Genomic DNA, 22,012 nt, shown 5'->3' with positions numbered 1-22,012 from the left:
GTCAGTCTCAAAAGTGTATCCCATAAATTAAATTTCGCTATCGAAAAAGCTAGTTGTCTCGATTTTTACATGCAGTTTCATAGTATTTGGATTGGTACTTCTTTCCTAAGAAGTAGCAGAGTCACCTTTTTTATACGATGGCTATCTTACAATTCTGTTTTGAGCTGCTGATGATAGCTTAGTTTACAAGCTACAATTCAGCCAGCCGTGATATTTAAAGCCTTAAAGTGCCCATAAAAAGATGTTTGCCATTAGCAAACTCTTATTATTTAAATTTAGTTTTATCTTTTTTTTTCTCAAACGAATATTAATAAGTGTTGTTGAACTATTAAATTCGAGACGGAACTTGACAATCAATTCGGGACATCTCGTATCCCAAAACGCAGGAAATTAGGAATTCTGTGGTCAGAGTTTCCATTGTAGAAGCTACTACAATTATTTAAACCAGCTGAGTTTCTTCACTGTAAAAAGAATTCAGAGAACATTTGACCAGTTAATTGAAATGCCGTATACCAGAGAGTTAATTGTCTCTGGATTTGAGATATATAGGTCTTTGGTTTGATCTTGGTTACATTTATGTATAAAGACAAATGCTTGGAAATAATTCGTGTCAACTTCCTTGCTTCGTTCTGGGACGTTCTACCGTGGATTCTGACGTTGACTTTGGGCGTCATCTCTCTTTAATTGAATACCACGTGTCTCGAGGCACACCTGACTAGTTTTCGATTTTTTCATAAAATCGTTTGTTTCCTCAAAGCACTGATACATTATCGGTGCTTTTCTTCTCTGGCAGCATGGATGTTCTCTCTTCCATCTGGATATTCCCAGCGTTACCGTTTCTATGTTCGCAAGCCAGTTTCAACATACCCGGCTGAAGATTAACGTACCTGTGAATCTGATTATCACTATCGTTAGAATTTCCTTGCAGCCAGGTTTTCCTCAAGATCGAGGTTCTCTTGGAATCCAGCAGAGGACTGGAACTGTCCTGCTCACTGGACTGTCCGATCAGGAGAGACTCTAAATTGTGATTGTCGTTCTGATTATCGTCCTGGCTGTTCAAATCCAGCAGAAGTGGTGTCGGTGAGTTCAAAGACTGTGATTCGTAACTTTGCGAAGGGCGCTGCGACGGCCACGAAATGGAGAATTTCCGATTAGTCTTCGACAAATCTATATCGAATTCCCCAGTATGTTCCAACTGCACGCTCGACAAGGGTACGTCCAGACAGGGCGAAACGATTCGAGGATTCATTGCTAGGTAATCGACGATCTCGGGTGCCGTTGGTCTCGTCGTGTGGTCCACGTTCCAACAAGAATACATTAAACTCTCACTGCAAATAGAAAATAATGAATGGATGTAACAAGATGATTGTTAAATAAGATAGTCTCATCGTTAGAGATAGTTACTCACAGTTGCGGTTTCACTTTCTTCGGTACGGTAAGACAATTGCCAGCTTTCACATGTGAGAGTACTTCATTATTGCTCATCCCTTGAAATGGAAAGCTGCCGAAGGTAACAATCTCATAGAGCAATACGCCGAAAGACCAAACATCGGACGCTGGCGTGAAAATACCCAACGCGAGTGATTCCGGCGACATCCATCTTACTGGCAACATACCTGAGCAGAACAAATCTCAATATGCATTTTGTAGAATTATAGTAGTGTGATAAACAAAATGACTTCCCCTTAGACTTACCCTTTCGATTGAATTTGTAATAATCATTTTCGTACATCGCTCTCGTCATACCGAAGTCACCGAGTTTCACTACCCGTTGAGCATTCACTAAACAATTGCGAGAGGCGATATCTCTGTAAAAGAAGTTTCAATGTAATGACATTGCTGTAATAATTAAATGTAGAATGTAGATGTTTTTCAACTTACCTATGAACATATTTTAGTTGGGCTAAATAGCTGAGCGCTCTGGCGACGTCTATTGCCATGTTAGTTAATTTTTTATTCGAGATCTCATCAGAATCTTCATAACTTCGGTCGTTGACCAAATGTCTTCTGGCCAATAGATAGGTCTTTAAGTCGCCATAAAGCATGAACTCCATTATAGTTAAAACGGGTTCGCACTTGATGCATACACCCAACAGCTCGATGATGTTCTTGTGCTGAAATCTCTTCATAACTTCGACTTCACTCAGAAAATCGAGCTTTTCATCGGTTGAACTGCCGACCTTTAGAGTCTTCACAGCAACGGCTAACCAACCCTTATTAGATATCAAGGCTTCACCACCGTAAACAGTGCCGAAGGCTCCCTCTCCGATTTTTCGATTGATCACTACCCTATCTCGAGGAATTTCCCATTGGTCCAAGCTAGAAGTTTCGCTTTTTGAGATATTAATACCCAGAGATTTCATGTACTCTTCCTGGAGTCGCATGTTTTTCACCTTCTCGTCATATCTAAACGATACAAAACAGTACAATTAAACAAAATCTTAGAAACATTTTGAAAAGATTTGTTTTATTTTATTTAATATTTATTAATTCCTGGTATATATATAAAAATATGAAGAATACTTCTGTGATAAACATACTTTCGTTTAATGATGACAAAACCAACAATCAGAAATGTTCCGAGTAGGCCGAAACCAATAATATTAGCGATTACGATCGCTACTTCGCAAGTAACATCCAGTAGTTCTGCTAATCCTGCCAGAACGCATCTCAATGGAGGTTCTGAACCATCATCAGGCATCGTCTCCGATAACCAAACTAAAGCCGAAGTGTTCAATTCCAAAGTGCCACTTCCAAGCTTTGCTTCCGAGATGTTTGGATAAAAGTTGCCGACAACACGCGTTTCGTTATCGATAAACTGTACGATATTAATAATAGAATACCTCGATGGTCCACCTAAAAATTTTATTCTTCCAGATACCTGAAAAATAGAAACAATTCGATTATTAAATCATTGTTCACACGAAATAATTCATCACAAAATATTTTTATACTTTCGACAAATCTAAATCAATGTTTCATGAAAAAGTTGCGATAAGTAACCTTCTATTTATTTTTTATATTTACTTTGTAATCAATTGATCAATAAATTTATTCAACCAACCCCCTCAAAATCAGTTTCGCTGATAAATTGCGTGAGACGATTAACCGTGTGATCGCTGTGAAGATCGAAAACGTAGCTCTGATTTTCATGAATGAGTCGATCCATAGCGTAGGCATAGGTCCACATAGCATCATAAGCGTAACCGGCGTAATTGGAAGGCTGTTGATGCTGTGCACGGCAGGCATTTTCATAACGTTCGCGCCATTTGCGTACGGTAATACCCTCTTGCATCATGTCATCGTCTCGAGCGAAATACGCATGCGACAGACCGAGGTGTCCATTTATAGCCTTCATCATTTCGCTGGTCGTACAGGGTACCATTTCACCCAATTGATTGTAGTAATCGGTGTTGTACCATTGTTGCCGGAGCCAAAGCGGAAGAAACCAGACGTAGCCCTTTAAGAAAAAATTTTAATTTAAATATTGCAAAGTTGAATTTTAAACCTTTTTGTAAATAACGAGCAAAGCATTGTAATAAAATATGTATAATATTACCTGAACAGCAGTCATTTCTAATTTGTATGCTTCGCACATGACCTGACGAGCTACCTCACCGTACACGTCTGCGATAATGATTCTTGCTCGCTTCTCTTTCAAGTCTTGTAAATACTAAAAATTTTTAATTAAAAATTGATATTACGGTTATAATTTGGATATTAACTGTTTTCGCGTATATATAAATATTGCACGAAAAATGTTTCAAAATTTTATAATTTCTATTTGTGTGATTATTTCTACTCAATTATTTTTCTATAAAATTGACACTACATAATAAACTATAAATTCTTATAACTTTAAATTAAGTTTTTACTTTGGTCATCATGTCGACTTCTCGCTCCCGTGGAAATTTGGCGTTCGCCACAAAGGTAATGCCGTTGTCCCTAAGCGTATCCTGCATGTATGAAATATACTCGGTATATTTCTGTCCATCTTCCGTTAGCGAAGCTACCCGATGCCAACCTAAAGCTTGTAACAGCTGCAGATATACGTGCTTGTATTGTTTGTTCTCTCCAATAGTTCTGAAGAAATATGGATATTTGTTGCGATCGTCAAAGCTGGATCCCTCGGCGCTATAGCTAATGACGACTGTTTTGTAATGTTTCGATACTCCGACCAACGGCTCCACAGTTTCCGAGCAAGCCGGTCCTAACACGCCAACCAACTTCTGATAATAATTATGAATGATGTAGTCAATGAATGACTTCATCACCATGTCTGATTTGCATTGGCCATCGCTGGCCAACAAGGTTAGGTTGTAATCCCTCAATAAGGTGTTGTTAACGTTGATAGCATCTTTTGCCATCTTAGCTGCGATTACGATCGACTTGGCCATGTAAGAGTTACCGCTCATGGGAAATATTCCACCCACGAAGAGAGTATTCTTGTCGTTGTCATTGGGCTTCCATTCTATCAAGGTGTAGTTCAAGTTATCCCGTAACCAATCGCAGGCAACTTGCTCATCTGACACGTTACTTCCCGCCCGCGTGCGTCGTGCGATTAGATCTTCATACATCTCTCGACTAAACTTGGCGCGATTTATCGCCTCGTAGGCGATCTTCGCGATCATGGCCAGTCTGCCCCACACTAGCTTTGTCAGTCTGTTCGATTCATAGGTGCAACCGATCGAACCCTTCTTCGTTCCGCAACGCGGAAAATCAATCGTCGTAAATTCCCTTTCGTTCGGAATTACGCTGCTGGGCGAATAGTGCAGGATCACTAATGACCTAAAAAAGACTTTGTTATAAAACACGACAATCATAATATTCTTCTTTCTTGCATCCGCAGCAATCAAAAGTAACAATTTCTATGAAATTGTGTACTCTTTCAATTATACCTATTCTCGATGGAAGTCGATGAATTCCGCGAGAGTTGCATGTACTCTCTGGTCAAGTATTTGCTCAGGTATCTGAGATTTGGGCCTACCCACGCCACCTTAACATAGAGCTTCATTTGATCAATATGTTCCTTCACGAAGCGGGTTACATCGGAATATTCAGCGAGCAGTAGCGCGCAGTTCGGCGCTCTCTGCGACCCTTGACATTGTTCCGGGATGTACATTCCGTGCTGGCAAAAACTTTCGCGACAGTAGTAGTTCCAGGTTTTCGGATCTACTGTGAAGTTCTTGACCATAGGCAGGTAATTCTCGTCAATGGCGAACCTGCTAGCGGTTTCCAACCTGGAGAACACCAGCCAGCTATCGTCAGGTCTAGCTAAAGCTTCTGGGACGAACCAGCCAAAGTGTCCTGGCGGCGCTACCAAGCCGCATTCTTTCACCTCGTATTTGTTCAGTAACGGTATCGTGTCCTCTTGTGGAGGAATCCACACTTCCATGTTTACCATCGTTTCTGGAAATCTGTGAAAGGGGCGAGAATGTTAATAACCTACTTTAGACGCGCGCGCATTCTACGCTGGAGTTTGAAGTTGTTTGTTATAATACAAGATATGGAATTCTTGAAAAACAGAGACTGTTCGATCTGTTTGTACATGCCAAATATTAGTTGACTACACATTATACAATATACAGTACATTGTTACATTGTTAAAAAAAATTCTCCAACCTGAACCAACTTCTCAAAATATTGTAATATTATAAAATATTATAATATATTTGAATAGATAACTTGAAAAATATTACACCACTGTGATTTTGTATGCAGAGAAGAATCCATTGTTGGTTTCAAGTTGCATGGAAATAAATGCTATTAAATGAGAGACTCGACTACAGTCGGGTAAATACGTCCTGGATACTTGCCAGAGAAAGCGTTACTAGCAAGATAGAATATAATTGTGTAGCAAAGAAGTTGCAAAACATCTTTGTAGTCAACACGATAATAAGTGTTTTCGATTATTAATCTGATCATGCAGCTATGAATGTGGTATGACGTAGTGTTCTTATGAATTGAATATGCATATCAATGTTGCACGTTCCATCTATCTTATGCGCACGTCTTAAAAATAAGTCCAATATTACTTTATGCGTTTATGGAAAAACAAACGTGCAAAACCACCTGTTAGTTTTCAATGTTGCAATCCAAGCAAAGAAAAATCATAAAACATTGGAAAAGAGAAGTCATGGAAAGCTGAATTAATTGATTGAACTTGTTATTTCTCTTACACTCTATGTCCGGTATATGTCAGCATATCGGACAATCTCTCGAAAACTGCGGCAGCATTGAATTCGTCATCCTTTTCGACAATGGCGACCCCTGTGTAACCCAGCACTTCGGTCAAGAAAATCTTCATGATTTCTGACGCCAATCTCTGCGTAACTCTCCTCGACACTTCGAATTGTATGTTCAGGAATTGGCCCTCATGATTGATCACCCTCTTTGGATTAACCTCTGTAAATCACGATTCTTTATTAAAAAGAAATAACAATTTTTACCTGTAAACTTGTATAAACATATACACAATAAAATACCTCAAATCTTTCGTAACCGAAGTTGACTTCAAAAAATTTGCGTGCTTTAAAAATATGTGCAACAACTTGTAAAAATGGCAAGTCAGGATTGCGCGACGATTAGTAAACGCGAGTTAAGTACATGTACATATACAAGGTCGCTTTACCGCGCGATATGAACAATGTAAACATCTGAGAAAAACATGTAGCCAAGGAAAGAACGTTTCCGGCCGCTGCCAATCCGCGCAATGACTGTAATAAGTGCCCGATAATAAGCGGGTAAACTGCGCGCCGTGGTTACATTAACGCACGCAGGATACATTCAGCTCCTCATTACGCCCGATCTAATTACTCATCAGCAAGCGATTGTCTATGAAGACGAACCAAGATTCAATTAATGTCTAGGCCGCACTTAACCATCGCAGCAGTTAACAGTCATTCCACGTGGCATTGTTTTCCCGATAGCGAGCGATATCGCGTCTTCGGTGCTGACAAATGCGCCGTAATTGAGCCGCAACGATCGGACTGATGATAATGACCAGCGACTTACCTTCCAATGTTGTTAGACAGCGGTTCGAATCCGCGATTCTCAGCGCGGCCACGAGGACCAGCAGGCCCACTATGGATCCGGGTCTCAGCATCGTGACCTTCTCATTCTGTAACAAACAAGGTGATCGATGTGCTATATCAAGATTGCTCATTAGAAATGAATTAATTCAGTCACCGAATCGATTTGTGAAGCAATAAAACGGCAGCCGTTTGTGACCGCACCTTTGCAAATTAAACGCTGAGAGCTGACTACGATGGCAAAAAAACTAAATTACTAAAAGGAGGAAGTAGACGGAAAACACATTGCTGCAGTTATTAAAACTTGGCACCCGCTCTCTTCGTTATCTTTTCTTATATTTACATAGCTTTAAATCGCAATGTTAAAATTGAAAGCGCAAATCTATATATATATATCAGATTTATAAACTCGCATGTATCTAAGATGTGTTTTGTAATGTATGTCATAATTACTTACAAACAGTTTATTTTTCTAATCGATTATGCATCAACAATTTCTTGCAATTTCGCGGTAACTACTCAGTTCTATCTATATCGAGGGCGTTCGTGATAAACATCCGTAATAAATATGAGTGATCTGATAAATAGTTATTTTGTTCAAATCGTCACGTACGTCAAATCACGAGATCATATCTCTGTCAATCAAGCACGTGTAAATAGCGTTCGCGCTCGATATTACGTCTAGAAAATGCCGTAGGCTATTGCATGCCGCTCCCGATACCCGCAATGGAACCGCCGCTTAGAAAGTAACAGTGACGAACAATCCAGGTCATGAATGCGATACATTCTAGTACCTGCCGAGAGAAAGAGAAGTGAGGAGGAAACCCCATTGTATGATCCTTTTCGTGCATTTTGCGCGGATTCGCAGCGCGAGTCAGTCTTGCAATTTGATCCCAGATTAAGACTCGGATTAAACGCGTGGAAATCGTAAGGCCTACGTCTCATCCTTCAGGGCGCAACACTCGCATACTTATCCCTCTTCACTGACCCGCGAGATACATGGACAATTTTTATCATCCTAGCCGATCTAGTCACACTGCGAGAAATCAACGCGAGTAACACCGTTACATTTATCACGTCGCTGTTCACACGACGAGCGATATCGCGCTGCTATCACGGCGAGGTAGCACAGGACGATAGGGTCGCGAGGAACTACGGAGGTAACGGACGTGTTCAAACAGCGGGGCACCAGTCGATCTTATCTACCCCGCAGCCGGTTTTTGCAGTGATGAGAAGCCTTTTTACACTCGCGCGATAGTATGCCGCATGCTGCAAAAAAAGACGAAGCAGAGGGACTTCCGATTTCAACTGTTCGCGTCGCGATAGCTAAGCAGACGATAGCTAAGGGAAAGGAACATCATGACTTCTTTGGTTATCCATGGCGCCGACACGCGATGATTCGCGATTTAAACATATTCGGTCTGGCGGGATTAGGGTTCAGCGGACGTGAGCGAGGCGTGACTCGTTTTATACAAGACCGTCTGTAAGAAAGCGACAAGCGGACGTGAATAGGTCCGTAACGGACAGGAAAAGGTCACATGATTTCACAATCGAACAATGTAGAAATAGTGCGAGTTTTCTTCAACTTTATGTCACACTGCGTTTAATTTGAAGCAAGACAAAAAGTACGGCAATAATAAAAAAAATAAAAGATGAAGAGACTAAAGGAAAATATAAGAGATGCTGCATATTGATATCACGTATCTTTTTTCTACATCTGATAAACGTTTATAATTTTGTTTCGAAACATTTATAGTTACTGCATTCAAAATGGATGAGATTTATACCCATAACATGATTTATAAAGGTTGAGTGTTATCGACAAAATTTGTCGCTCAACACTTCGATGCCACGGCAACATTATGCACCAAGGTTACGGATCATTGCGTGCAGATTATATCAACGAAGGGATTACATCTAAAAGATGGGATGGTCTAGCAGAGGAATCGCGTATGCTCGAAAAGTCCAGACTCGCTGGCGCCCGGATGTCGCCTCGACGTCTGAACTCTGGTCGTATCTTGAGAAGGTATAAAACAACCACCGCGTCGGGGCAAAATTGGACACGGTGAATTTTGCCGCACTATTCGAGCGTATTCTTTACTACAGCGCCGATAGCTGACACGAGACAATGGAGATGTGATATAGACACGAGACACAGATATTCTAAATCAGTTCTTAAAAAAATGGCTTGATTCTAGAATATAAAAATGCGGACCTTCTTGTGTATTCTTAAACTTTAACATATAAGAAAAGGACTAATAATTAAAACTATGTTAACTATGTTATTAACCTTCTTCTAAGCTATATTTTTCATAAAATTCTCTAATACTTTTCTTTATTCGTCGGGCAACTGAAATACTCTCGAAGAAAAGAAAGGTTCAATTTCAAAAAGAAAAACCATCGAATTAGTTTGCAAATAATATTAATGATACAAAACACATATTAACATTGCAGCCCTATAATCGTTAAAATGGATATAAATAACAAACACTTACATGCTTTTCATAAATAATTTTGCCTAAAAAAGATCGCGAGGAATGCATGACGTCGCGGTCGTCGGCCCACATCCGCCGACTTGCCGACAAGTAAAATGCGCCTAAATGTCGCGCGTCGTCGCGACGCATCATCCGTTCAAAGCAGCTCCAGTGGAAGCAACTACGACACGTTCATCAGTAACCCCGATAAAACTATGGTTGTTTGTGCCGCGATGATCAAAAATAATTTCCCTTGTCTGCGCGCAGGGCATCTCAAGTTTCCATCTTTCGTGATCTTGTATAAGAAACAACATATTTATAAATCTTAAAAGATAACAAAATGCAGAATATATTTGAATACAATCAGACTATTTCTGTTCCCCTATATTGAGCAAATTTTACGGTGCGCGACGATTCCGTTCTCGCGAACGGATGCTAATGATATTTTAACCCCGTTTTATGCATCGCACACTGACTGAATTATGCAGAAAGCGGCGGAAAATATCGCGTCGGCATCTCGTGGTGAGCGGCGAAGTGAGGCAGGAGAAGAAGACGAGACGACCGAGAAGAATGACGAAATCTTCGTAATTTAGACGCACTGCAGAGGCGTCAAAGTGCTGTCCGACCTACGCCCCCCGTTATCACTCATGAATAAGACATTATCAGGCACTGATCGGCTGAACTTTGTACGCATGCTGTACTCTCAGGTTTCGTCACTGCCATTCAGAATCTCTTACACAAAAATTCTTTATATAACGCTAATTCCGCTATGAATGATCCATAAAAATTTTAGCGGAATTTCATTATGCATTATACATGCACATCTTTCCAATGAAATTATTGCAATTTTAGTTCTAATGCGTTATTGTTGAATGCGTTAATGTAAAAAGATTCCAAAGTTTTATGCTAAAATTGGATTTAATATGCGAATTTGAGCATGAGCTGTATTATGGGATCCAATTATAAGATCAATTTACTAATTGTATAAATATGAAATTACCATAACAGGATTGATTGTCCTAATGTATAAAAAAATACTTGAGGCGTTTATATTCAAAGAAATTTTCTTCGTCGATATGAGCTGAAAGACAATGAATTGTTCATTTCAAAATATCAATGGACAGTTCCAAGGTATTAATGCACCGTGAAGGTCTTCGCGATATATATAGTCTTAATGCAACCATCGCAATAAATTCATTCAATTGCACGTGTTCCATAGCTCTTCCGCTGTCCAATGTCGATTATACCTTTGATCTTCGATCCGATTACATTATCATAGTTGAAGAAACGAGCTGTCTGTCGTCCGTTGGTCTTATAAATTTTCCCCGAAATAAATTCAAAAATTTGCCATTGGCCTATAAGAGAAAGAAGAATAAAAGGAGATGTGGGTCGACTGTAAGATAATATAAAATGTAGAATAAGCAAAGCAAAGTGTTTAAGTGTAAATGACACACAAGTCGACTTCTCGGTGCTATCTCGGAATAGGAGAAATTCAAGTACAATATAAGTGATATCGTTCATCAAGTATATGTACAATGTATATACGTTTATTTGACATTTATATGAGCAGTATATGATGTTTCGAGCTCGAATTATAAGTGTTTATCAAGCGATTGAGGACTTCATTAAAATCTGAAAATGTCGACCGAGTATTGCCACTGTAATCTTAACTGATTTAGGATGCAATAATATCAACACATTTTGCTGCATCATACGACAACAACGTTAATTTCGATCTCCGATGGCTGGTCGAAACAGCTATGCTAAGCGGAAGACGCCGGATCAAAACTCGCTTCAGGTGGCAAAATGTTTTGCACGGGCGGATGCAGAATCCGCTATCCTAGATGCTGATAAAGCGAATATTTTAACAGCATAACATGAAAGGGTGATACCAGCACGCGACCGCGCACGCGACTTGGCGTGTGCATAAAAGTTACGAGCTATGGCGAGTGCAACGTCGTGCTGCGTCGTGGTGCGTCGAGACTCGCACGCGAGTAAGTCATTTGAGCTCGAATCGACGCAACTTCGTGCTCGGCGTTCTGCCTCTTTCTCACACGCGAGAATTCCCGTTAATTGGGACGTTTCACATAACTGCGCTCAATGTAATCGCGGAACAATTCGATCGCGTTCCAAGTACCTCTCCATTCACATCGGTACTCGCGAGTAATCTTCTCAATATCATGAATAATTCCATCGTTCTGAAATTCCTTACAAATGACATTTGTTTTATACTTAAAATAGGGCTATATTTGTAATAATAATAATAATAATTTCCTTCTCATTCACAGAAGTGAGGCGAGTCGAGATATGCTATATTACTTATTAAGAGGAATTACAATTATAAAAGCGAATTTCGGAAATGTGACATAGTGGAAAGGAAGGTTTGAAGTAATTTACTTGTTCTTAGTGTTCAAACTTTATCGCAACTAAAATAACAAGCAAAACTTTCAAACTAAATCTCCAAATTCATACATTTCGCTTGAAATCCTTACACGAACGATCCAAGGTAAAAGAAATTTGTATATCCATTTATGTCAAACAAATAGCGGGGAAGGAAAACAAGATTTCCGATAACGTGATAAAATATTGTGAAATGATACAATCAAATGATGTAACTAACCATGTCACGCTGGGAAGGAAATTCTGTTGAGGTAGCCAACCGTTGTTGTTGCAAAACGGCGAAAAACATCAATATCACGTATGTATTTACAGTAGCACAAGTACCGGTAAGAAATGGATTTCCACGAAGAACGACATACGAGAAATATCGTAAAATGATCAATCGAATGATTATCGGTGGCATGATAACACAGAAAATGCGTCGTTGGAACTTGGCGGCACTCGATTTTTTTTAGCAAATTTCAAATGCACTTTGTATTCATTTTAATTCAAATTTAATTACAACGTTTGGCACCGCCGTGCGAATTTTTTAGCAAAATTCAAACTTTTGTATTAATTTCTCCTATTTACTTTTATCTCGTATATTGAGGAGTGGTCTTGGTATAACATATAAGAATTTCATTCTTCACATATTTTTCTCGTTATATTTTAAAGACACAGATTTATCCATTAATGCATTATTTTCTCTACTTCTTCACGTGCTGCGTCTATACACGATGCAATTATTTTATACCATCTTTTATTTTTATTTGGATTAATCTGTACTTTTTATCCTGTTTTCGACCAGATGTCCGAAAAAAGTTTTATCTTGCGGTATATCGCTTTCCGTTTCTCTCTGTCGATGGGGCAAGAAAAGTTTCGGACTACAAAACATCGAACGACAGCTGTACAGTCTATTTTTGGTGGATAAACACACTCGCGGACGCGAAATAAAGTGTCTCCGCGCGCGCGTTATTGCGCGCATGGAAAAACACTACCGTGCGCGAGCGCGCAGGAGCGGATTTGCGCGCGAATTGCAATGAGAAGCGACTTCGCGGCGCCGTATGGAGGAGGGAAAACGCGAATGAAAATCGGCAACGAACGGCGCCATCGTTCCGCGTTTGCTTTCTTATCGAGTGTTTTTCCTGTGACGGCGAAAACGCGTGCACTTTTAACGGCGACGATAAACGACGATATCGCCGATACGTGCTGACGAAATTTACACTGGCGAGGCCAGAGATCTCGATAGCGCGTAACAAGTGCCATAATAAGTGCCGTAGCTATCTACATGAGACTTTCAATTCTAGACTTTCAATTTATTTCAGATGTTGCATCATTTGCAATGTATGTATGAATCTCTTGAACGATGTTCTACCACTCATTAATATGTCCTATTAATGCAGTTTTATCATCAATTATCGTTGTTCTTTATCCGTTTCATATGACTTGTACATCCTTTAAGCAATTTGTATTATTACATTTTTTTATTATTCATGCATCTTGTACAATGTGGCGGATGTGAATAGATTTTATAATTAGAATTTTATGTTATTGTTAGAATCGACGGCTGCTGTGTGTGACTAGTAGGTATCTATCATTCCACTGCATCGTTCCTGCTACACAGCCAGCAGTCGTAGAGAAATTCTCTCTAATTACGCAGTAGGAACGAGCAATCTATGATGCTGCGTGTGACTAAGACTCGCGTTTGAAAATGCGAGATCTTGAGGCTGGCTGCCAGCCACAACAACAAAAGCAAGCAAACAGATCGTAAAACATAGGTTTTAAGTAAATTGTTCTCAAAATTTCTCGTTTATTAAAACTTTCTGTTACAAGCGATTCCATTCTCTTTAGTATCACAAAAGAGTTGCAAAGAATAGCGGGATTATTTCATAAATCTACAAGAAGTCGGTCTATTTCTGCACCATTTCTTTGAAAGAGGTACACGCTCCGATTCTAACTTGAATTTAATTTCTATTATATTTCCTGTCGACAGAATAATACAAGTGCTGGAAGAAATACGTACAATTACGCCGAAGGAATCCGAAACGCTGCTGTGCAACGAAAAAGAGGTCAAGAAATTAATCCATCAATCGATCGGTCGATTACAATCCATCACCTCCCTCGACAAGCCACCTTAACATGACACGCCGTACTTTATGAATACACGCTTAAGAGGAAAAAAGACGACGCGATATATCGCGGCTGAGCGGTTCTTCGCTCCCTGATATCGCAAAGTATTCGAGTCGGTATCGATCGACGACTACCGCAGGCTGGTAGATCGGCGAATCGTTAAAATGTATCGGCCAGTGACGTCGTATCGCATCGCAAGGGAGACATGCGCACCGACAATCGGCATAGATAAAAGCGAAACGTCGGCCGATTTGTCGTACGCACTTGTCAGCCTCACTGACGTCATGATGACACTTGTTTGCCGCGATTCCGATGCGATGTATGATGATAAATATCATTTTCGTACGCACGATAGCAGCCATTTCGCGTTGTCGTTCTTGCCGCGCGTTTGACATTAATATTATTTATTTATTCCGTTTTCTTATTCCATGCAAAAGCGCGTCATTGCTATCATCGACGCATTAACAGTGTACTCGAACATATTCAAACATACTCGTCCTCGTACATCGTAACAACTTTTCCATTTTGTTTATATTTTCAAGTTTTATAATGTAACGATGCTTTCCTTAGACATGTATTTCTGTTTCATATCTCGCTGGAAAAATCGGTTTCTCTTACAATATAAATAAGTAAGTTAATAATCATTCATCAAAAAACAGATTTTTATTGAGTGATCGATTAAATCAGACGTCAGGATAATATCAGCGAATACTTTCTCGCAAAGATACTCGCTTAGATATTTTATACTGTGTATCGACACTGTCGATCCGCGCGAATTAATCACTCGATTAGCTCGCCACTCGAGTGCGTGTTTACGCGTAGCGATTGATTTTCGCGGAAACATCTCCGTCGCGATTTATTGTCGCGGAAATGCCTTCGTCTGATGCTGTACATAAATCCACTGGCGGCTAATTAAGATTACTCGCGGCGAAGAATGCATTAATAGACATAACTACTATCAGCGCGGGTGTATTTGCAAGTGCAAGTGTGGCTCAATGCGTTAATGGACAATAAATGTATTGAGAAATATTCTGATACCGTTACTACTGATCAACACCGTTACGGCAACACTATTTTGAAAGCGTGCAAATTCATTAATAAGTCATCTATGCGAAAAATGCACGCGAAAAACCGCTGCAACTAAGTAACGAAAAAAGTCCTGCTGACGCAGCTCGCGGGAACTGTTTGTCAGGACAGCGAAGCGCGTAATAATAATTACAGCCTAGCAGCGTACTAACGCAATTTTCTCGCAGGACTGTAAGAGAAGAACATTGTCGCCTTGTAGCTTCGATGTGGATTGAACTACTAACGCCAGAGAAAATATAAAAATTTCAAAGAACGACTCGTGTAATATTTCTCTTTTAGATCATATTAACGATATTAATATGTAACTATATATTTTTTATTTTTTCAAGTACGGAGAAAATAAAGTAAATGTGAACTAGTTTTGTTAGAAATATTTAGTCTATTCTTTATAGCTGAACTAGTACAATAAATTAGAGTGAGAAAAAAATATACTTGTCTCACTTTAGCGTATTGTCAGTATTACCATTATACTTTATTCTCAATGAAATCAAGCGCCAGCGTTTGTATCGATTTCATGTGGCAAATAGTAAAATAAAATAGTAAAAGCACAAAATATTGGATTGTTCGGAAAATCCAAAAAAATTTGTATTTATTCCTTAAACTTTATCTTCATTCAATTTTAATTCAAACTTAATTACAAAGGCATTGGCACTGCCGTGCGAATTGTTTAACAAAATTTAAACTTTTCTATTAATTCCTTCTATTCACTTTTATTTTGTATATTGAGGACTGCTCTTGGTACAATATATAAGAATTTTATTTTTCACATATTATAGTATACGGTGGACTTGCTAATATTCAAATTTTTCTTAGATTCTTATTCTCATTTCTGAATGCAAAGTTTTGCATTTGAATTTTGCTAAAAAACTCGGCATAGACTTTCCGGTTCCGAGAGAAAACTTGAATATGATTGGCATGGAATTTCTACGCAAAACCGCTGATTTGTATCCTTGCATTGCGCACATACCGCCCTGGCAATCCAGGATCGAACATAACATGTGTTTATTCTTTCAACAAAAACTAGCTTTTCCATATCTCAAGTTAAGTATTCTTTCTTCTAAATATAGTTGTATAGATATATAGATAACGTGTGATGTGCAAACGTGTTCAACTTCTCTAAATAGATTCGAGTAAGCAGAAACAGAAGATATTTCGGAACTGTTGGAAGAATGAAAACCGGATTTTCACACGTGGCGATTTCATTGCCACGGAGGAATAGAAAGCCCTCGTGCGTGACGACAAATCGCTACGTGGATCGTTTCCAGCTTGACTCTTGAGCTCATCGACCGGTTAACCTTGTCCGTATGTGAACGCTGTAGAAATCACCGGTCTTCTATCCCCAAGATTGTCCATGAGACTTACCGGCTGACCGAAATATGCGTGTTCTAGCCACGCGTGAAATTTTACAATATATATCATGTGGTCACGTGTGATTTAAGCATACTCTGTATAATTCCTTTTTTTCAATTTAATGTAATATGTCTGACTGTAATATATGCATATAACAAGTTTCAATATGTAATAAATATCAATAAAAATGTCTTTTCAGTATAATATTTTAGTAAAATATTTCATCGTGCGAGCTTAACTCAATCGCAAAATCGAGGAGATTAATCTGCGTACTCGAGACACGGAAACTTTATTTGCTGCAGCGATCAAAGGCAAGAACCTGAGAGATTCACTTTCTACGTTTATCCAACGGTGCAATTACCGCAACGAGAGGAAATTGAGTTTGAAAATTGGATTGTACACTAATCGAGTTTGTGGAACCTGTGGGCACCTGTGGGAAATACTAATGTCTAGCGCATTGCCTCTTTTCCTTTGAGGGTGCATATTTTACGCGCAGTTCCTTTGTCCAGGCGGTACTCCGGATGAACAAAAGGCTACCATCGCGCTTGACCTCGTGTATTCTCCCCGACCGACGCGCACGCACATTATTCCTAGCAGATAGTGCGGCCTCTAAATCACCGACTGCGATTACCACTGCGTCATTTTTCGCGTTCCAATGCGAACTACACTGATCCCAGACCTCCCACGCGGCAGATGAAACACGACGAAGTAGCGGCCGCGACTGTATCGCGCTCCCGCGCTGCTTTCGAACAAATTCCAGCGAGTGATCAGCCTCGGCCGTGGCGATTCTTCGCCGACCTTCGAGTGCAAGATCTCCACGTACTTCGTACAATGGCCTATAGTGTTCGCGGTGCGCGAAAAAGAAACGCCGAATGCCGTATCAGTATTTTCGATTGACTAACACACCTCGGCACTGTAATAAAAGATTCCTTAAACGTGGAAGGAATCGGTCGTGAAAGAGGACAGCAACAGTAGAAATCTTGTCATCGCTAGAAATTCCAAACGTTCGCGATTCGTTTAAAGATTCTTCGCTTTGGTCGTTAAATCAGCAATACTCGTACCTGAGTTATTGACCATTTCTTACCGGCAATTTTTTGCCAAATGACTTCATGCTGCATCGCAACGACTGTGATAACACTTGGATGCTCGTGTAACTATGGACCGACCTGATCAACAAAGATCAAGAGAACGAAGAGTGGCCTCTCGTATGTACGCTCATGCGCGCTCATGGTCCACAATTAATTCCGAGCCGAGCAAGCGCGGTCCGCGATCCGCGAGATCTCCCTCCGTCTGGTCGGACAATCGTAGATGCGAGGAGATGCACCTACGCGCGCCGGCTACGAGTCAAGGCTCCCTGAATAACCGCGACTTACGCTGCGGAATGCGCAATGGTGCTCCGTCGCGTAAACAAGTTTCGCGCTCATTCCCGCGTTGCATGGCGATCCCTCATCGGCCTCACGCGCGTGGGCCGCGCGTGAGGGCACGTGCGCGGTTCGATGCGACGCGGATGCCAGAGGACGGGGATGCAGCTGTAGAGGAGCCGGACGATGTCTATAGTGTGCATCCAGCACTGGCCCAACGCGTCTCGGTGCCCTTTGTATGTACTTTATATGGAAACCGTTTACAATATTTGACTGTTCCAACTTGCAGCACTGTCTCCTGCTAAATTCGATGAACATTTTCGAACGCGTCGCAACATGTCTCCCGTTAGAGACCTTATAATAGGAGTCTTGACATAAAGCGATCGCAAAATTCTGCGAGAGAGAAAGATATACATTTCCATTTCTCTCTTTTGTTTTTTCGCGCTCACGCACACTCAGTTTACCACGCTCAATTTACAACTCTGCAAAATATATTGCAAAATATATAAAAAATTAAAGATAATCGATAGATGTGCTGCACCGTTTATTTTTTATTTGTGTTGCTGAAATATAATGTTTATATTAATGGTAAGGATAAAGATTCTCATTCTGCCGGATGTTTCAAGTCTCGACCAAACAACGCTGTCTCTGCCAGAATTAAATGCGGCAACCTATCTCTGTCTGGGTCTTTCAACAATAGAAACGGCGATAGCCTTAAGTCGGACCTGGGTGCACCGCGTACTTAAGAAAGCGTCGACCGATGTGCATATCGGTTCGCGACTTGGCACGTCCATAGTGCGGCAGGTCAAGCGAACTGCCAAACGTTCGGAATAGATACAAAAAGTGACGGTACTGTCGGCGAATGGAAACGCCGGCCGTGACAAATGGCCGGCAGCAAAAGTAAGGAAAGGATGAGTCGGGCAATTCCGCAACGCGGCTAATTTAACCCCGCGATTTTATCGCGCGGCTAATTCCGACCAATTACCGTGCGCTGGCGAAATTTCCCATAAGTGGATAAACGAACCATGGCGGAATGAGTACGATCCTCATTTGCCGAGAGCGAATTGGGCGGATCCCGACGCGGTATAGAAACCGCCGGTTCACGTCGTGTCAAGGACAGGCCAACTATTTCGCGCGGGCCAGGTGTGGGTGGAGTGCATCGACCTGCTTACTTGCATACTTATCCGCGCGTGCAAGTAAGCGTCCGCCCGTGGAACGTTGCACAGCCACTCATCGATGTGGCATGCGGGTAGCTCACCCGGAACGCGAGGGATCGCGACTTGGGGCTGCGGTTTCTTCGGTGTCGTTTCAGTGCTTTCACGACGAGACCGTACTCACGCGGGAATGCGGTTACAAACAAACAGACTTGCACTGTCGGCTTTCTTTGAGAGGTAAATCCGGGTAAACCAGCCCGTGCCGAAACGTACATCACATAGTGAATTGAAGTTTACGGTTCTCGGAAAAAGTTTGCGATTACGAGAAATATATTGTGCTCGGATGCACCTGCTGGTCGAGAAAAGAGCTTCAATCTTATCTTTACGTAGTAAAGAGAAGGATATATCTAATCTTAATTTATCTAATTCTCCTCTCCCAGAACTAAAATTAGAGAGAAAAGATAAGGAGTAAATTAAACTTATACTGCAATTAGTCGCGAACTTGAAAAAATCGACGATTAACCCTGGTCAGTGTACAATATCGTAGATAGAGTCGTAAAGAATCATAAATAGAGTGATGTATACAAATAAATCGCTGCGCTGTGTGTTCTTGATTCTTGAATCACGCAGTATAAAACGCATTTCTGTTTGTACTTCTGGAAGGAAAACTGGAATGATTCGGTACGTATCGCATTTGCAGAAGACACTAAATTCTACAAGATTAAGCAAATGTCTTATTTATGAACATATTTCGCAGAAACCAATTCTGCAGCCAATTACACACGTGATCCTATGCAAACCAACCAAGCATGCAGATTAAGAAATGCGTCCTTAGATATTCTCGACGGCATGAATCTCTAATGTCGCGCATCGGCCAACTTGAATTTCACAATTGTCACAAGTAAACTCGGTGTAAGCGAACAGTGCAAAATCTATTACTTTGAACAGAAGGCAGTCTATCGGATATACGATGCGCTACCGAGTGCGTAGAGATATTGTGCTTGGCAGCCGTTATGATAGCGCACTATGCGTGTGCCAACGACGTCGAGGCCAACGCAACGCGCAGCCGTCCGTAATCCGCAGTAATCCGAAAAAAAGTTTCCGCGAACACGAGCGAAACTGATCGTTGTCGAAACGATGTCTCGCCAACAGCGACACTTGAGAGGTTTACAGAGACAATCTAACGGTTTCGAATTATCGGATATCGCACGCGATGTTCGCTTCGGACTCGAAAAACATGTTTACGTCGCGTGTACGATTCCTGGAAAGTTAAGAATTTTTAATTTACATAAATATTAAAAGAGATATGTTTCGAATATATTTTCACAAATTTGAAACTTCAGCATCGTGCACATTGAAGGTGCTCTTAATTATCACGGGAATGATCAAGAGAAATGGATAGCACGTTGGAAAAAAGCTGTTGGAAATGTACTGCCATTGAAATGTACGAAGTGAAAACTACATAATATGATACCATATACGGAATTCGAAGCCGCAACGGTCACAGAACCGGTCGTACTGATTGACGCTGCACCATCAAGGATGCAGCTTGCACTTTCATCATAATTTCCACGTGACATAGCGATCAGCTGATCCCTGCGTCACACACGAACGTGACGTATGCTGCTGTTTTCGACTTGCTAAGTAATCAATTTACGTAGGTATTCTAAGGAAACGATACGAAGAGGATCATGGCCGATTGTGTGAATTTTGTTGAAATACATATAGCGTACGTTTCCGCTTGTTGTGCATCCGTTTTTATTGGGCGCAGCTGAATAAGGTGCAGCTGAAAGAACAATTAAGATAAAGCAGAAGGAAACTTCCGTCTGCAGGCGAAGTGAATTGCAAATAGCGAAATAAATGAATAACAAGAATATTATAGGCGACTCTTCCGTTCCCACTCCTAAGAAGGGGGAACTTGTTTACGTTTGCGGTACGATTACAAGGCAAAATCCTGTATTGGCTACCCGAGACTTCAAGATACGCAGACTTTTGCTATGGTATTAAATCAGAGTCGTTACCGAGTATTATTTTGCATTTCCAGAATGATCGTTTTCAACGACGACTCGCTGAATACTTATACTTCGATACACATTGGATACTTGAGAGTGAAACGTACGGCCATAAACGCGACAGCTTTGCAGCCGCACTCGGCTCATAATAGCATTGTAACTGCGGTTCTCCGTTTTGCATGACTGATGCGAGCGGATTGTTTCCAGCAGTAGTCACACCGGTGAACCGTTACTCTCGCGCGTGACGGCGACTCGGTTCCTGCGGTTTCCTCGTAGAAGTCTACTCGCGAGTAGTATATGCCATCAGAAGAAAGACATCGATATTTTACCCATTAACACCGTAAAGAAACAGATAGATAAAGAAGATTCATTTAATTTAAATCAAGATAAATCTTTCGAAATTGTACAATTGTACATGTATACAAAGTTTCGATAGGATCAAGATTAATTTTATTATAATTAATATTGCAACAGACATAAGATGTACAAGAACAGTTTGCTGCAATATTTTTCGTACGTATACATTTTTTGTATCCAGTTTTCTGTGAAATGTTGTAATTCTTTACAGAAATATTAAGTTGAGTATCTTTATCACATGTCTTTCCAAATTATCGAATTATCGCAAAACGTGATTGACATAATCTTGTAATAATCGTATTTGTAAGACCGTTCGGCTGTACATGTGAATTTAAGTTTCATCATCGTTTTCATTTCGGAATAGAATAAGATGAATATCATAAAATAGAATAATTCTTGATAATTTCTTTACGCGAAATATCAATGCTTCCTGTTTTATCGATATCACTTGAAATAAAACAATGAAAATAACTGAAGTATGCATCTACTTAGAAGTATTATACGCCGATATAAGGTAGGTATTTGAATATTCTGGTAGGTATTTGAAAAACACTAGGCGATTCGGTACATCAGAATTTCCACAATTATTGATACATATTTCATAATAATCTAGCGTAAATGTTCAGTTTAGCATTTTTAATCGGTTAATCAGTATGTTCGTATCTCGTATCAATATAG

General features: G+C 40.4%; 1 protein-coding gene across 2 annotated transcripts in view; it reads right to left on the bottom strand.

Annotated features, from left to right (window-relative positions):
• Nucleotides 1-279: 279 nt before the first annotated feature.
• Nucleotides 280-22,012, bottom strand: part of LOC105282079 (receptor-type guanylate cyclase gcy-4) — a 29,216-nt gene continuing 7,483 nt past the window's right edge. The window contains exons 1-12 of one of the 2 annotated variants that reach the window (XM_011343792.3): nt 13,908-21,181; nt 7,015-7,120; nt 6,180-6,405; nt 4,899-5,417; nt 3,876-4,788; nt 3,560-3,673; nt 3,065-3,460; nt 2,541-2,881; nt 1,882-2,406; nt 1,696-1,808; nt 1,409-1,616; nt 752-1,328 (exon numbers count right to left, since the gene is read on the bottom strand). In XM_011343792.3, the coding sequence (XP_011342094.1) occupies nt 752-1,328; nt 1,409-1,616; nt 1,696-1,808; nt 1,882-2,406; nt 2,541-2,881; nt 3,065-3,460; nt 3,560-3,673; nt 3,876-4,788; nt 4,899-5,417; nt 6,180-6,405; nt 7,015-7,105 (4,023 nt within the window). In that variant the 5' untranslated portion in view covers nt 7,106-7,120; nt 13,908-21,181. Of the gene's footprint in view, nt 1,329-1,408; nt 1,617-1,695; nt 1,809-1,881; nt 2,407-2,540; nt 2,882-3,064; nt 3,461-3,559; nt 3,674-3,875; nt 4,789-4,898; nt 5,418-6,179; nt 6,406-7,014; nt 7,121-13,907; nt 21,182-22,012 lie in introns of those variants that run through there. The other variant, XM_011343791.3, reaches the window with a different exon arrangement.

The sequence above is a fragment of the Ooceraea biroi genome, chromosome 7 (genome assembly GCF_003672135.1).
Source record: "Ooceraea biroi isolate clonal line C1 chromosome 7, Obir_v5.4, whole genome shotgun sequence".
NCBI lineage: Eukaryota > Metazoa > Arthropoda > Insecta > Hymenoptera > Formicidae > Ooceraea > Ooceraea biroi.
This window is presented reverse-complemented; position numbering and strand designations above follow the sequence as displayed.